Genomic DNA, 18155 nt, shown 5'->3' on the forward strand with positions numbered 1-18155 from the left:
TCTTATCTTTAAACATATAACCCAGAGTACAATTAAAAGCTTCTGCTGACACATGACCCACTACGGGTAAGTTGCAAGAGGCTTTTTACACAAAGGAGTATTTAAAATTTACCATCACTGAGAACTCAAATTCCTCACAAGGGACCTCAAAGCAGGGATTTCCATACGCACATACACACACATACCCCTAACTGTGGGGCAGGTCTCATTGCCCTGGGCTTGGCTGGCAATTACAGCCATCCCTTTTGATCCATGATCCACATCCAGACTTGCATCATGCTCGCACCCAGGGCAAAGCAAGGAGTCTGCCATGCCTGAAACCCCTCACTGCAGGGTCTCAGCAAGCTGCCCTTAGCCCACCAGGATGCTGAGTCAGGAGCAGGGGTGATGGAGACAAGAGAAACAGGGCTGCACCCCACCCAGACCTGCAAGTCAGTCACCACCACAAGGCAGAGGCGGGGAGAGCCTGGACCAGGGGCAAAAAACACCCACTGCAGCTCGAGCTTACTTGCAGCTTTTCTTAGATGCTGAAGGGTTTGTTTTGACACCAGGAATAGCTGCAAACAAAACCACGCCTGACAACCCACCCTGCTGCCCCAGGGACACATGGCAGCAGCCAGAGCCCCCACACAGAGCAGGCTGGGGAAGGAGATTCCATCAGAGAGCAAGGAGCCAGCACCCCTGGTTTGGATGAAGAGGAGACACATGGAAACTGGAAGGGAGCACCTACCAGATGAGCTGCCGTGGGCAATCCTTCCTAAATGTTTTCCCAAGACCAGGCTGGCTTAAAGTAACCCATAGAAAGAAAAGCAACCACCTTAGTAAAGCCAAAGGAACACACAGATAGCCTGATCATGGTGGGAAAAGCTGAGGTGACAGCTCTGGATGTTCTTGATAAAAGGTCATTGGAAGTTTCAGGTACACCTTTGTTGCTGAGTTGTCCAGTTCCATCCTCTCCTTCTGCACCCATCTCCTCCTGCATGTTTCACTCTGTTTCACTTGGCAAAGCCATGTCACACCAATTAAATCACACACCAGCCAAACAAAGTTTCCAAGATTTCTCCAGCTGGAGACTGAGAGGACAGAGATGACAGAGGATCCCTCAGAGGCTATGCCAAATCTCTGGGAGAAGCACTATGAAGAGCGTGGTTTGTATGAAGAGTGTGGTGTGCAATGCCATCATGGCAGAGACACCCTCCTGGCTCAGTGTGGTCACTTTTGCCTCAGGATTAAAGCAAGAGTTTTCAGTGTTAAAATCCATTTGAGTTTCCAATTTGGACAGAACTGGTGAAAAGCAAAAACAGACGATTTTTGTCTGGTCAACAAGCAATGTGCAGTGAGCTGCCAATGCTTAGTCAGAGCCAAAAGCTGGCCTAGAAACTCACAGCTGATGCAAGCTGTCTTTGCCTGCCTCTCAGAGCATGCACAGAGCTTGGCATCCATGCATGAGGTGATCTTACAATGTAAGTAACCACAAACGGCTCAAATGAAAGGGATCTCCTCGCTGCCCTTACATGACTGAGAAGCACTCACTGATGGATGAGGTGAAGATGGGGAATACAAAGGTGTCAGTGGTGACACTCTCCCAGGAGGGCACTTGCTGCTGTATCCATCCTTCAGTGCCAACACCCAAACCCATCTGAGCCTGGACACCCTTCCCCACTCCCAATTTCACTCTGGCATAATCCTCAATTCAATGGACTTGATCCCAGCTCTGGTGGTTAAAAGGCAAACAAAAAGACAGTTGCAAAGACACAAGCAAAAAGAAAAAAGGAAATAAAGGGATGAAGGCTCTGATATTACCACAAAGTAAACCACGTCATTTGTGTCTTTTGTAACTACCAGTTTGCTTTCCTTCCACAGCAATAAAGATGAAAAAACACTCCTGCAGCCATAAAAACACTCTACAAAAACTCATTAATCAGCACTATAGGCCATAGCAAATCTCAGTTCCTCCAAACACTTTTGTTGAGAAGAAGTTACATTGCCTTGGTCTCCTTATCTGTAAAATGCAGACAAAAAGCTTAATTGATTTACTCAACGCCAAACTATGACTCAGAGCTAGGATCAGAAATCAGGAATTTCTGGCTTTGGCTCCTTTTCCTTAAAGGCTGTAAAAAAGCCTGCTATGTCTGCATCCTTTTCAGGTACTTAAAAATAGCTTCAGGCTCCCTGGTACAACAGTTTCCCATGTCTAGATGCAGAGATCTCCCCACAGCAAAATGAGAAGCTGTCCTATCTTGAATTGCTCAAGCATCACAGTGACAGCCAGGCTCATCATCATCATCCCCAAAAACCAGGGCTAAAGAGTGGTTCATTATTTACAGCAAAAAGGCATATGAAGAGTGCAAACACAGACCTTGCCCCTCCAGGTGCAGCCACCACTCACCCAATGCAGGGATTGTTTTGGTATCTTGGCGCCGTGTAGGAGAAAGGAGAGATGTTTTTGTCCACGAAGGAGCCAAAGCCCAGACGGAAGTTGCTGGTGAGCTTCCTCATCTCCTCAGCCAGCTTGGTGCCCAGGTTGCGGATGTTGTCCAGGTCGTCGTTCATGGACAGGGACAGGTCCATCAGGTAGTAGAGGTCCACGGGGTAATCCTCCACCTGCCTCACCTGCACTCGGAACGAGGTCCGGTCACCTGCACCCACACAAACGGCGGGCACGGTGAGCAGCAAACTCCCAGCACACACAAAAATCCAGATCAACACTTTTATTTCTCCCCTGCAGAGCAGAGAGATCACTTTTCAAAAGAAGAGGGTGAAGGCAATAAGCTTTTCCAAATACATCCCTCAGGAGACTAACAGGAAAACAGGTATTGACTTTGGGTCCAGCTATGTAGGATATTGGCTGGCAAGAAAAAGACATGGAATGCTTGTCTCTATTTTAGCTCTTTAGAGGTATCAGAGAGGGTCCTTCCATCTCATCTGAGAGAACATCTAAGGGAGGGACAAATGAAAAACACTTTTTCCCTGTGTGCAGTCCAGGGATGTTTCCTTAGAAAACGGGAAGGAAAAGCAGAGTGAACCTTAAATGGATGTTTCATGGACTACTGCAACAGGGACCCTGCCCACACTTGAGTACATTCTCAAAGAAAACCAGGAGCAGTCCAAGAAGTTCTGCACAAAAGAGAGTAGGAGGCAGAGCAGGAGAAGGAAGAGGATCAGAAAAAAAAAACAGCATGAAGTGAATGCAAGATGTACTCTGAGCTGTGCAGGGAAGTCAAGGTGAAGCAGAAACAGAAGAAACACCTTTGAAAAGGAGCTCCCCCCAGAAATGGAGCTGGAGAAATCAGAGCAAAAGGGAAGTGGAAAAGAAAGTTGTTAGGGTCACCCAGGGAAGCACTGAGGCAGAGGTGAAACCTCCTCAAGTGATGAGCACAAGGGAAGGAGCTGGCAGGGCTGAGTCACAGGGTGTGAAGAGAAGCAGAGGAAAGCCTGCCCCTGACCTTCTCCTTTGCCACACTGGTTTTCAGAGATACCCTCTGGAAGGGGTGCCAGGGAAGGCCACCACAGGCAACACCTACTCCTCAGAAAAGCTGAGGTGGCTCCAAAGTGAACTCAGCTTCACACAGATGGACCTTGGTGGAGCCAGACAGCAGGTGGCAAAAGCTTGCCTTTCACTTTGCTGAGGGAGGGGTCTAAATAAAACCACAAACCCCAACCTCACAAGCCAGAATTTGGATATCCCATGCTCCCAGCTTCCAAATTAGCCCCTTTTCCAGTTCACTGGGGTCTCAGTCCCAGGGAATTGGATCATTTCGAAACCAAGCTCCCAGTTCTGCCCTCTCCCATCCCTTTGAGAGCAAGGCTGAACTTGGGGCAGTGGCAGGTTCTGCAAAACACTTGTGGCTTCCCCTCTTCTTCCCCAGAAATGGAACTCACATTTTTTAGTATTGTGAAAACATTTCCCTAACTGCTTTATTGTTCTCCTCCCTGTGCACAGCAGCACAGCTGCTCCCACTTACTTCCAGCCCAACAGCAGCAGCAGCATCCCAAAACTGCCATGCTGGCAGTGCACAGCACAAGGGGCTCTGGGGTCAGGCTGCACCAAGCCAAATCTCCTCAAACAACACCCTCCTTCTCCTTCAGCATTTCCCTGCAATCTACTGCAGCCCCACCTGGGAAAGGCAGGGCTGCAGGAGGCACCATGTGCAAACACCACGTGTAGATAGTGCCCAGCTGTAGGAAGCAAGAAACTCATGCCTTAAATGTTCCTCATTCCTCCTTCCTCTCCCCATCTTTCTTGTCCAGCAGGAGCAGGACAGGACACAGGGCTGGGATGTGGAGTGCAGCAGGTGCTCCAGGTGGGCCTCACATTATACCTGACATGCATTTGTGGGGGAACAAAGAACAACACAATTCACGTAGCACAAAAACTGTTAGCACTGATTGCAGGGTAAAACACTGTGATTGCAAGCTTGACTTTAATTCAGTGCTGCAAAAATGTGTTTAAATCTGGGAAAATTCTTCCCCATGCCCATATTTTTAATTCCCACATATTTTTCCCACTCAAAAAGGGGATGTGTCCTCTGTATTTTGCAATGTTTTCATTTCCAAAACACTGCTCTTCCTGCCAGAAAGGGTATTTGGGATGCTGTGATCAAATGTGCTTCTCTTAATAGTTACGAATTTATTAGTCCCTGAGAAGCACCAAAACCAACAGGATCCTGTGGCTGGTTCTTCTTTCATTCCTAACTGCACAAACCAATTATGTCAGAGAAAATATTGCTAATGTATGTAAGTGCAAAAGAATTTACTATTCTCTATGGACAGTATTACTTCTAGGGATAATCCAGCCCCCTCCTTCCTCACATACTGTTGCCATCATCCTCTCCTTAGGGCTTTTACTGAAAAGTTGTAAATTTAGAGCTTAATTCAGAAATTTTTCTTGGATACCATCATGCAGAAGCAGATCAGAAATTGGAAAAATTTATTTTGGTCAATTTAAGAACATAAACTCAACAATCATGCTTATCCAGCTTATTCCTGCTTGGTGAGGCTTATGGCTTGATGAGCAATACAGCTGCATCTATTCATTTTTAAGTCTGTTTACACTATTACTATTTATTTTAACTAGGACACGCTGCTTTATAGCTGGGCTCCAGATTAAAAAGCAATATTATAAAAACTAAATGCTCAATTCAAAAGCTGCTCTGTAAGAACATCAATTTAAGGCCTTTGGAGTTTAGCTGAGGACACAGATTTGGGGATGTGACTTCTGCCACAGGATGATGAGATCAAACTGCCTGGGTGGGAACAGCAAACAATTGACAATCCACTCCCTTCTGCTTCTGCTTAGTGGTCTAAGAATAAAGGATCACCATTGCCACAGACTGCCACCGTGTGAATTTGTCTCTGAAACAGGACACTCCTCATGCCCAAAATTAAATCAACGTTGTCTCCTTTTTGTCTTGGGTTCACAGGGTGAAACCTGTTCTCCCAAACTCAAGGATTAATGGATAATTTAAACTGGCCCTGCTAATCCAAGGGTTTAGGAAGTCATAATCTTGAAGTTGAAGTGTTGCCCAACATCAAAAAGAGAACAAAAATGGGAGATACTATCACAAACATCAAGGTTTGTCCCTCCTCCTGCAATGACTGTGATGCTCAGCAAGAGCAGCACAGGGAGAGGAGTTCACTGGCTCAGACTGGGAATTGCTGTGGGGATCCTCAGGTGATTCCTGCAGCTCAGCCCAGACCTGGAGGGCTTCTCACCACAGAGAACTGAGCATGGCCATGAGTGGGGTCCCCACTAGGGTGGGCAGAAGCAGCACACCAGCCCTGTGCAGCCCAAGGCTGCAAAAAGCCAGACCCCAGGAGATGGATCCCCACACCCTGGCACTGACTGTGCCAGTGGACACTGGATGGGCAAAACTGCTGGGGACTGGCAAAGCAGAATTTGCTGAGTACTGGGCACTGTGTGTGGAGGATGCACAGGAGATGAGATTCAGAAGCTGAGCCAGCCCTTTCTGTCAGGAATTGCCTCAAGAAACAGCAGTAGCAACAACTCCCTTTTGCTCCCTTTTTTAACACAACATTCAGTGGCAGAAGCCATGCATTCAGATATATGAACAGTGGTGACTGCTTTCAGGTATCTGATTTTAAGGCTTTGAAGCATTTTTTTTTAGATTTGAGGGTCTGACAATGACAGCTGAAGAAGTTAATTGAAAAACATGACAATTTCTAACTTATACAGCTGAAACAAAAACTCTTGCAGCAGCTGGTAGGCTCTGGGAGAGCACTAATAGCATAAGCACCAGTTCAAACCCCTGTTTTTCTTTAGTAAAACATCAATATTTCTCTTTTCTGTATGCTCATGAGAGCTGTCACAAAACTGTAAGCCTAAGAAACCCACACCAATAGCTTATAATGAATCAAGCTTTTATATTTGCTTCTTATCTTTGCAATAAAGAGCTTTTTTCCCTCTTCAGAAATGTCAGCTGCCAATTTTTTTCAAGAATTCTAAACCCACATTAAAGCCTCCCCCCACCATGCAAAAACTTTTGATAACAAGCATGCTCGCATAGCTCAGATGATCTGTTCCCTTCTAATTTTTAATTAAAAGGAAGAGATTGAAGAAAAGTGATGGCTCAGGAGAATGAAAGAGGGATCTGGCTACAATCCAAGGCCTGAGTCACAAGTTCAAATCTCCATCTTCTGTCTTGATCCCGTAGCTCTTTTGCATACTGACAGAAAACAGATATGTGGGTTTGTTTCCAATTTATAGAAGGATCTGTCTCAGTTTAGAGTCATGCCCTGTCAGCTTAGCAGAGGAACCAAAGTTATTTTAACCCCTTCCACACAGTGATTCCATTCTGAAGCCGAGCAGGTTCCTCCTAAACACATGCAGGTGTTAAAGCCATTTCTGGTAGCAGTTGTGGGTGGGCTTTGACTGACTTTGCCCAACAGCAGTGTCCTCTCATGGAGGACATGTGCCCCAGCCCCAAACCTGTTTGTGACTCACCAGAAAAGTTCAAAGGTATGGAAGGGGCCAGCAATCACCTGCTTTAGTGGGCTACAAGGCCACAAGCTACAAAGTGCTCTTGGCAAACCCTGGCCACCCTTCCTGATGCAGACATCTTTTATGAAAAATCCTTCCCTTGGGATTTTTCCTCCTGAGAAGCTGAGAGGCCTCAGGAACAAAATGTAAACAAACGGTTATCTGTGGAATGCAACAGGGGCATCTGTGATTGGCCCATGTTAGATGTTTCTAATTAATGGCCAGTCATGGTCAGCTGGCTCAGACAGAGAGTCCGAGCCACAAGCCTTTGTTATCATTCCTTCTTATTCTATTCTCAGCTAGCCTTCTGAAGAAATCCTTTCTTCTATTCTTTTAGTATAGTTTTAATGTAATATATACCATAAAATAATAAATCAAGCCTTCTGAAACATGGAGTCAGATCCTCATCTCTTCCCTCATCCAAAAACCCCTGTGAACACCGTCACACCCTCTCTCCCTCCCCTCACACCCCACGGAGCCGCTGGGGACTCACCAGGACGAAGACTCAAGGCCACTTTCTGAGGAGTGATCTGTGTGACATCCAGGTGGCTCTGGCCAGAGCCCTTGCTGCTCAGGGGCACATTCCTCAGCACACTGATGCTGCTGCTGGGGCTCTCAATGGCTCCAGCGCAGCCGTTTGCAAGCAGGTTCTGCAGGAAGTCACACCGGGACGTGATGGACTTCGTGCTGCTGAAATCCTGGGGGGAGAAGAGGGACAAAAAGGAACTGGAGGGGAATTCATCAATCCCACAGCAGGGGCTTTGTTTTGACATGCTGGTATCTAACAACCAGGTGATTACGAAGAGAAGCTGGTGCCCTTTGTGGTGACTGTTCTTGGAAGGAGCCCACACTGAGCCTTGAGACTTTCAAAAGGATCAACCAAAAAAGGAAGTTCTGTGAGGATTTGAACACTGAGTTTGCTCACAGAGCTTTGAAACAGAAACTTGAGCCTGTGTTTTCAGCCCAGCCACAGCAGCAGCACCTGTTCCCATCCCTGGCCACAAGAGAGCAAGGCAAAGCACTTGGTTTGCTGCAGGGACAGCCCATTGCCATCCCTATTGTTTTATGCACATGCACCGTCTCAAAGGAGCTTTGCAAAAGACAGAAGAAAGAACAAGGAGGTGGCACTGAGGGAAGCAGGACCAAGCCACCAACCCAGAGAGGGCCAAGTAAAGATGTGAAGCTGAAGACAGGCTGGGTGGCTCCCTCTTCCCTGGGTGAGACGCATCCCTACACAAGCACTGTGTGGGGAATAAGGGAGGTGGGAGAAACTTCCCAGGAGCTGGTGAAAATGCAGACTGTGCCCACCACAGAGAGTCAGGCACAGGCAGCAAGGTGCAGGCAGAGGCCCCTTCCCAAAGGATGGGCGGGAGCCTCCCAACACCCATCCCAGAGCTGCAGCCCTTGCTGCGAGCCCCGTGCGTGGTGCACAAAGCAGCCTTGTGCAGGGCAGCGCTCAGGAACAGCCGGGAACACAATGCACCCTTTTGCAAGAGCCTGTTTGTTAGAATGCCTTTTTTTTTTCTCCCCAAAAGTGCCAAAGGGAACAAGTCACGTGCCCAAAATTTACTGGGTTTTCAACAGTCGATTCCTACTTACTTCTGCACTACAACAATAGAGACAACACTCTTCAGCTCCAGGGCTGAGGGACTAAAATGACATGAAATAATGCAGAGAAGATGCTTGCAGCCATGCCAGCCCCTCCTTCAGCTGCTCAGCCAAAACCAGTGTGGGCCTGAATAAACCTCACTTATTGCTGAAACTCCAGCATGGCAGAGGACAGGAGAGACATGAAGGAGGGAGAGGCTCCTGACAGATGCTCATGGGGTGATCTCCAGGGATCCCTCAAGGACAAGCCTGGATACGGGGCCCTGGGACACAGACAGAGGCTTCCAGCTGCATTTTTCTCACTGCAAGGTCCCAATGCTATTTGAAAAATGAGAGGTTTGCATTCCAGCATCCAGCAGCAGGCTCCAGCCAAGAAACCGACGACGGCGCATCAGATGGATGCGAACACAAATTTCTTGGAACGCGCTGTGTAAACAGATGAACTTCCAAAAAAGGAGGACTGGGACTATTTAAATCATCTCCAGCATGACAAAATAAAAATCAGAATCTCTCATGAAACTGAAAACAACGCCCAGCCTTTCAGAGCAGCACATTTCAGGCAGCCTTGGAGAAGAGTTTTTCCCAGATGTGGTTTTACCTGGAATCAGCAAGGACCTGGTGGGGTCCAGGTGCTCCCCTGGGCCTATCCACCAAGCAGCAGGGGGGGAGATGCTCTCCTGCTCTCCCAGTACCCAGCTCCACTCTGGAAGCACTCTGGAAGATGGATCCCCAGCCCCTGTCAGTCACTCTGGCTGCTCCAGCCCCCTGGTCGGTGCTCAGAAGCTCACAAAGGGGAATGCACACAGGCAGACAGGATGAATGGAGACAACAGTGGGACAATTACATGCTCATCAATTTGACAGTTTGAAGACAAATTGCTCCGTTCATGCTATAAAAATGGAGAATAGCACTCACTGTATCTAATACCTAATTCCTGACTAGACATGTCCCTATCATTCAGTCCATCCTGTTCTTTTTGATGAAGATCTCAATCATTTTTCACTTTAATCAATCCAGTTCTGCATTAATTCCATCTGAAACATGCCTGCTTTCTCCATTAAAAAAAAAAAAAAAAAAAAAACCAAAAAAAAAAACTTGACATGCTCCCTTTAGGAACATCCTTAACTTTCTTTCCCCATTCTCTAGGCATACATTTCTGAGACGGAAGAGGATGGGGTAAAAGCACCAGAGGGTGGCACTGGGGAAATTTCAATTCACTTACTCAAAAAAGACATTTCAGTTTAATTAATGTGCATCTCTGGTTTCCAGGTACACACATAAATGCATCCACATAGGTAATGGACAGATGAACACAGCTCATCCACTTTGTCTAACAAACAAGAGGAGTCTCTGCACACTGGTACATTGCTCTCCAAAGCAGCAAAAAAGAAAATGTAATGGTGACATTTCCCCCCCATACTGGTACTCCCAAATGCTCTTTTGAAGAGCTTCACCCCCAGCAGTCACCCCAGGAAGGTTTATCACAATTAAAACTCCCACCTGTCTCTCACACCTGCCCTGGCAGCTCAGAGGACAGCACTGAAGCCACTTCCTGAGCTCCCTGTTCTCCCCAGCAAACCCAAAAAATCCTGCTCAGCCTGGGGAACCAGGTGCCACTGCAAAAAATTCCACAAGCATCCTCTGGTCCCACACATGGAAACCAGGCTGCCACAGAGATACAGCAACCCCACAGGCCAGCGTGCAGCTTCCAGTCGGAATATTTCACCAGCACCATGCCAGCAATTTCTCATCATTTCCAGCCTCTCCTAGACCCTGCAATTCCTCAGTTCCGGCATGGATGGACAGGCTGCAGCAGCCTCCATCACACCAGGAGTCATCCTCCCTCAGAGAGCCCTGCTTCAAGGCATGCTCAGGTGATGGTTAGGGCCACATATTCACACCTCCTCTTCTAAGTGCCACTGAAATCACCACCCTTGAGGCCTGCCTTTGAAGGTATTCTTCCACAAGCCAGCAGAATCGATGCCTGCTCCCAAATTTCCAAGAGCCCAGAGACCTGTGGTTAGCTCAGCAGCCCCAGGAGGCTCTAGGGCTGCTGCACACCAGAAGCTGCTGTCCTCAGCTCACCCATCATCATCCCTTTGGATGGGAACAGGGATGCTGAGCACAAGCAGGAGTGGAAAGAAGTCCAACCAAGGCAGGGGATGAGATGCACCCTGTACCAACAGGTTAGGAGGTGGCAGTCATAAAATGAGAGCACCTTGCCTGCTCTGCTGCAAGATCTATCTTTACACATCCCCTTACCCTCACAATTCAGGGCAGTGTAAATTCAGGAAACCTTATCCCTCCTGGGAAACTATTGGGAGAGAGCTCCCAAAGAATCTGGTATGATGGTACCACCAAGTGATATTTTCCAAATATTTCCCCAAAGGAAATACAAGAAGGTGTACATATACATGAAGATCAATTTATATATAACTATACAATGTAGTTATAAATATAGCTATAAATATAAATAAATATATTATACACAATGCGTATTATATATATTTTATATATATAATATATATTATTTATATATTATATATAATTTTATATATATATATAAACTGTATTACAGACATCTCTAAACATACTGTATACATTATATATAGAATTATACATGTACTGATTGACTTCTACTATCTATATTTCCTGACAAAATTATTAATTGTTGCTTGCAAAGTCGATAAAAGCTGGCTCAATTTGCTCACAAACCAGTAAAGCAAATGCAAAGAGAGCACAAAATACACACAAATCAGCTGACTGAAGTTCTACCACAGCACAGCTGCAATCTGTGGAACACACTCCAATATCTTACCCCTGATATTTAAAGAGCAGCAGAACTATAAGATTTGACTGGCATATATGCATCCAGGAAACACAGACAGCAAACTGCAGCCAATGGAAAGAGCCAAGGAAAACACATTAAGAGTTATCTAATAAATTTAATAAACCTGACTAGGCTGCAGCAGAGGGAAAGGGAATAAGGTGGTGAAATGACTATGAAACAAAGGTGGATATTATAGAGTTTATAATATTACTTTAAAACTTTCTGAAGTTGAAAAACTCCAGGTATCTTGGAAATCCCATTACCTCACCTGATGATCTCAGCTAAAGAGAAATAATTAGTTTCAAACAGTACATTCGTAAAAAAAAAAAAAAAAAAAAAAAAAATCAAAAAAACCCACCAAAAAATACAGAATTAGGATAAGAACTTGCTAAGTTTTAGCATGTAGCATGTAATAGGAACAGCAGCTTTTGAACACATAGCTCTTGGCACAAAACACCTTGAACTGTGTATTTTTAAATAGCTTCTGCAGGCTAAAGGTCAGGAAGTACTACAGGACTTCCCTGTAAACACCCATCTTCCTCCTTGGCCCCTCCATTCCAGTCAGGAATTTTCTTTTTTTATCAGTAACTATCCTGTTTGCATTATAAGAGTCGGGCTGCCAGTCCCATTAGTACAATTAGTGGTCACAGTGACCACCAGATAAACATTTCCACTCGCAGCATTCTGCAGAAAGTTGTCTTTCGATGCCAAGTAAAGGAAAAAAACCCAAAAAAAGCACAGTCCATTGGGTACCCATAGCTTAATAGCCAGCGTTCCTGGATCCAATCTCACCACCACAGATTAGCTGGCTGGAAGAGGAGCTCTTACAGCTGTTTACAAGATGTTTCAGAAGCAAGATCTATTGCTTTACCCTTTCCCTTCTGCACACCAATTGCCTGGCTGGAAAAAATAACCCGGGAAAGCTGTGACACTGTTTGGTGTTTGCAGCATTACAGGGTTTTCCCTGCAGAGCTGCAGCTTGCAGTGAAACAGTGAAACATCCACGGAAACACACACAGTGCCTGGGGCAGCCCCCAGGACCCAAACCACAGGGACTGGAAGCCACCTTCACCCCACATCCATCCCCACCCATCCTCTGCCCTGGAGCTGGCATTTACCCCAGGCAGGGAGGGGAACAGCAGAGGGGACATAGATCAGCATCATCATCCTCAGCTCAGCAGCACCAGGGGAGGTGAGGGCCCAGGAGGGGACAGGGATGGCCACACTAGAGGAATAAGGGCCAGCAGGGAACAGAACAGCATCACCACTGGCCATGCCCATCCAGAGGTTCAAGATCACCTACTGCTCTTTGGGATTCTCCCATCCCAAAGCTGATTCCTGACACAGCAGCTGTGCCAGCCTGTTTCTCAGATTTTTCCATGCATCTGAAAGCATCCATACTTCTCTCCTGAACACCCAGGACAGGCACTAAACAGACAATTGCTTTCTATGCATCAAACATTATTAGGGCTTTCACACATCATTTTCTCTAGAAATTGTAAGTCTGCTTGATAAGACATATATTGGATTATATATATATAGACCTAAACTCATGAGCAGCCCCTAGGGAACAGGGGAAGGAATTTGCAATTGCTCATAAACCAGGAGGTGCAGCTGAATTATGGATAAGCAGCTTCAGCACCAGCACAAGGATGTATTTTCCCTCTCTGAAGTGCTCAGTTACTCTGTGAAACTCTTGGCACCATGCCAGAAGCATGGGCCACCCCCCCTAAATGACACAATAGATTCAGAAAGGAGAATTTATCTTTGTTACAGACAAAGAGCCCATGCCAGGCCACACGACAAGGGACACGTAGCAGGACACCAGCCAGGGGCTTGGGGCTTTTTGGGGAGAGAGCTTTGGAGCAAGGCTCCCTGAAACACAGAGCCCATGCAGGGACCCAGCATCTTGGAAACAAGAAGGTAATTGAAGGGGCAGAAGGACTGAGGGAACAGTGCTGCTCTGTGAGGGTGTGTGGGGGTCAAAGTGGGGTCAGAGACTTATTTCCTATGATGTCAAAGAGCTGAGGAGTCCCACACACCCAAAATACACTCGGCATGGAGCATCCTCTGCCCTCACTCAGCCCTTGTGGCAAGTCAGGAATAGGCAAGGTGGGAAAAGAGCTCCCTTCCAGCACCACAAAAACCATGAAAGTCAAACAAGGTGTGCCCACCTACCTCCTTGGAGCACCAGGCACACTTGGGATGGATGAGGAGACACTCTTCACAGGACGTGGCGCTTCCACTGGTGCACAGATTGAGACCTGCAGCAAGAGAGTACAGTGTGGGCTGAATGGTTATTCCACTCCAAAACAGGGCTTGGGGGGGTTCTGAGACATTCTTAATGCTAAACACACTGTAAATCCAAACAAGAGCAAATAATCTCCCAGGAGCCTAAAAGGCAGGAGAAGCTGTAAATCTCTCTTCACCTGTAAGGAGGTGTTGTTTTCTTTTCCTACCCTAAGGTAAATGAAAAGGACAGAAACTTCCTTTGGGGTGCTGAGAACCTCTAAAAAATTACTGAATCTGGTGATTTTTCTTTACTCCATTTCACTGGTGTCTGGTTAATCATAGAGTCCAGCTACTCATATGCCAAATCAAACACTCCCATTGCTGTAGGCAGAACTCAATAACTGTCTGACCACTCTGAAATGTGGAGCTGGCTGTCCAAAAGCCCAAGATGCTGACTTTTAAAGACACATCTTTAGACTTATCTTCTCATTTTTTCTAGCTGGATATATGGGGAAACCTCTCCCCATAATTTTCATATTAAAGCGCTCTTGCAACATACTCATCTCCCCTTCCTGAGGTGATTCTCACAGTGGACTCACATTGCAGTACATTACTTTTATTTTACTACAAGAGACATTTCCACAGGATATCCAGGTTAAGTCTTGCAGTGTGTTTGCACTGGGACATGTCCAAGGCAGCAGGGGTGGAAGGGCACCAAGGGCTCTCCCTGCTGTGATCCCAGCACCAGCCAGGCTGATGCTCTTTGCTCCTGGGTTGCTGCTGTCCTGCAGCACAAGGGGTCCAAGCAGGTTTCACTTAAAAAATCCACAGTTTGCACTTTGGGCTTTATAAATGAAGTGGAACCACACAAGTAAAGCCAAAGTAGACATCAATGGTATGGGCTCTGAATGCAGCAGCTTGTTCAAGCTTGCCTGTGGCTATGAATGTGCCCTTCCACGCCACTGATGGCCCAGCTCCCCCGGGTGCAGCTATTAACTTCCACTGTCAATAAATGATTAAAGAAATCTTCAGCTGAGGTTTCAGCACACAGGCTGCACACTCCAAATGAAATGCCTCAGGCTTGAACTCCCAATCTGCTATTTTTTCCAATCCAAATGTCAATAAAAGCATTGTCAGGCCTCTATTTTCAGCCAGTTGCATCTTCAGAAACTAGTGCACCACGCTGCTGCTGGGTGTAATCTGCAAATTCCACAGAGTTGCCAACAGCTGCTGAAGAGTCCCATGAAGTTTTCTCCTGACCCAAGAACTTTCTGCCCCGAGAGCTTTGGAAGAAGAATTTTTGCTGCATCCCATGTGAATACTGTGCCAAGAAATGGAAAGCAGTGGCTGCCTGGGTCGCTCCATAAGGGGCTGAGCTGTGAGCACAGGAAGCAGTGAATCAAGCTGGACAGCTGGAGGAAAACCTGGCATGCCCTGGACTAAAAACAAAAAGAGGATAAGCAGGTCCTGTCAGTCCCTGCAGAGGGCTGGCCGTGCCAGAGCCCTGCACTGGCGGGTCCCTGCTGCCCACAAGGTGGTTAGCTCTAACCCCAGAGAGCCAAGCCCTGCACTCCCTCTATGGCTCTCATTCAAACAGGCTCCTTGGGCTCATTCATGCCAAACAAGAGCCTTCTTAAGAGTGTGGGCTTTTTTTTTCCTTCTGGCTGTTACCACACCCCCAGGCATTTCATTCCTTTTTTGCATTCAGAAGTGATATTCCAGCTCCTGGACACTACAAGAGCTCAAAACATAAATAAGTAGCATAAAACAAAATGTAACTTGTTCAGCTGAGTTAAAATTTAGACAGCAATTAACACTTGCATTTACAAACCCTACAACATGGCCCAAAGCCTGTCCTTGAGAGCTGCTGCTGCTCTGGCAGCTGTGCACAGGGTAACCCAGCTAAAATAATGGGCTTTACACAGCAAATACTTGTATTCCTACCCTGGCTACCCAGGCCTGGCTCTCCCACAGCTTCACTCGCCCATCCGCATGGAAATATTTACCTCCATTCCTGACTGCTGGTTTTTGAGAGTTTACTTAGTCACAGTAAGAGCTGAATGAAAACCAAGTCTCCTCCTTGCAGTGCGTGCCATGACCAAAGCAGCCCACGCTCCTGTGGCCAGCCATGGGGTGACATTCCTCCCGGTGGCAGCTTTTGAAGTCTCCAAGTATGCTTTTCTTTCCACTCTGCAGCAACGCTAAACCATTTCCAGCATTGTTGTGAAAACACAGCTTTGTGAAGCCCTCCAATTTTAGACTGAAACCTGAGCTTTTTGAGTTGGAGTTAGAAACACGCAGGGTTTTCCAGATGCAAGTCTTTGCTGTGCTTGGTCCAGTGCAGTCTTTCCCAAATCCAGCAGAGAAAGGACCTGATGATGCTCATGCCAGTCCAGACCCTTGCAGATGCTGGGGCAAGTCACCCACTGAGACTGGAAGGAACTCAGTCTGCTCTTTGGACTGTGGCACATTTAATGAAACCACTCCTGAAAAATCAACTGAACTTCTCATAATGGGGAAAATTCCATCCAGGGTTTAGCTGGGATTACTCTGGAGGTGAATAATCCACTCCCTGCACTGCCCACATACAGTCCTTCACACTGATGCCACTGATTCCTAAGGCCTGCACCCTACTTATTTTGCACAGTAGTGTCCAGCAAGCACAAAGAACATCTCCAAATGACATCCTTGCCTTGGACTGAGCTGCAGGAGAGACCAAAAAAGTAGAAGATGACAGTGCATCCCACTAGACAGCAGAGATTTTGATAGATCAAACTAGAGATGCAGAGCAAGATAGGAAACTCTGATGAAAGGTACTCATCAAATTTACTCATAAAGATGCTCCAGGCAATCAGACCTCATTTTAAACCTGTTCTGCAAGAAATCCTAGTTTGGGCAGCTCCTCAAACAGAGGTGAATGTACTGGCTTGCTTAGGGAAGACAGATTTAAAAAGAAAAAAAAAAGTGATGCACTTTATACAGCTAAGCATTAAAAAGGAGCATTTTATCAGTGCTTGCAATAAGCATTTTAAGAGACCCGAGATGGTCTGCTACAATACTGAACCATCACTTTCATGGATCAGGCACACAAAAAAAAATAAAATTAGGAAAACTTCTCCTGAGCTTTTGCAATTATGTGCCACAGCACTCGGCAAGATGAGCCTCTTCCTAACACTACTCATTAAAATATCAAGCACTTAGAGTAAGTACTGGAATGGTGGACTTAGGCATTTTGTGGGGTCCCTTCTTATAAAAAAGTTTCCCCAAATGCTCAGAGAGGGGGGGAAACCCTATTTCCAGTAGTGCTGGAGCAGAGTTACAAACTGCACTGCAGTTCACGTGTGCGTGTGCAAACCGAGGGCATCCCCACGAGGGACAGGGACCTCTGTCTGGGTGCAAGGGAGGAACGATGCAAGGTGAGAGCGAGGATCCCGGTGTCCGGCAGGGCACAGCCGTGTGCGGCTTTCTGCTGCTGCTCCTCATCCCATCGATTATCACACCAGGCAAACACCCCGGGAAGTGCTCACCCTGAACAGAAGTGGCTGCAGCCGCTCCCATTAGGAATACACATAGAGCGAGCGGCATAAATAGCAGTTCCGTGCTTTTTAAGGCGAACACCCCGCGGATGCGGTCCGTGCCCCGCAGCGCTGCCGGAGCCAGGCGGGACGGGGCCGGGGGGGATGCGCGGAGAGCCCCGGCAGTGCCATCGCGGGCAGGGGACAGCGGGGACAGCGGGGACAGCGGGAAGCGCGTCCCGCCGCTGCGGGCGCACGGCGGGGGAGGCAGCGGGAAGGGGGCGAGAGGAGCGCAGCGCACGGACGGTAACGGAGCGCACCGAGGCGGGTCTGGGGGCCAAGCCGCCTTCCGGAGCGGCGCTGGCGGGGCCCGGGGCGGCGGCAGCGAGCGGCCCTTACCTCTGCCGGGCTGCAGCGGGGCGGCCAGGAGGAGGAGGCGCAAGAGGAGGAGCGGGGGGGGCCGGCGGGCGGCGGCGGGGGCCGGCAGCCCCCCTCGGCGGGGCATGGTGCGGCGGCCGGGGCGGCCGGGCTGCCCTTCCCGGCCGGGCCCTCCCCGCCGCCTTTTGTGCGGCCGCGGCGGCGGCGGCGGGAGGAGGAGGCGGGGGCGGCGCCGCGGAGCTGCCCGGGGGCGGCGGGACGGCACGGCACGGCACGGGGCGGTGAGCGGTGCCGCTGTCCGGCTGTCCGTGGGTCTGTCTGTGCGTGTCTGTCCCGCTGGCGAGGGTGCGCTGCCGCCTCCCCGCCCCGCGCAGGGAGGCGTAGCCCCGTCCGGAGCGGGACCCGCGGGCACGGCCGGGCCCACGGACACGGGACACGGACACGGGACACGGACACACGGAGACGGACAGGCTGCCTCTGCTGATGCACATGCGGCCGCCCGGGCGGGCACGGGCAGACACACGGCGTGCGCAGACACACGGACACGGGAGCAGCAGCGCCGATGCACCCGCAGGCACACGAGGAATGCGCG

General features: G+C 48.2%; 1 protein-coding gene across 1 annotated transcript in view; it reads right to left on the reverse strand.

Moving 5' to 3' along the window:
• The window catches only part of ITGB5 (integrin subunit beta 5), a 57993-nt gene extending 40248 nt beyond the window's left edge, over nt 1-17745 (reverse strand). The window contains exons 1-4 of the mRNA XM_058809223.1: nt 17585-17745; nt 13617-13702; nt 7494-7698; nt 2390-2639 (exon numbers count right to left, since the gene is read on the reverse strand). Coding sequence (XP_058665206.1) covers nt 2390-2639; nt 7494-7698; nt 13617-13702; nt 17585-17690 — 647 coding nt within the window. The 5' untranslated portion in view covers nt 17691-17745. The remainder of the gene's footprint in view (nt 1-2389; nt 2640-7493; nt 7699-13616; nt 13703-17584) is intronic.
• Nucleotides 17746-18155: the final 410 nt, after the last annotated feature.

This window comes from Ammospiza caudacuta, chromosome 8 (assembly GCF_027887145.1).
Source record: "Ammospiza caudacuta isolate bAmmCau1 chromosome 8, bAmmCau1.pri, whole genome shotgun sequence".
Classification (NCBI taxonomy): domain Eukaryota; kingdom Metazoa; phylum Chordata; class Aves; order Passeriformes; family Passerellidae; genus Ammospiza; species Ammospiza caudacuta.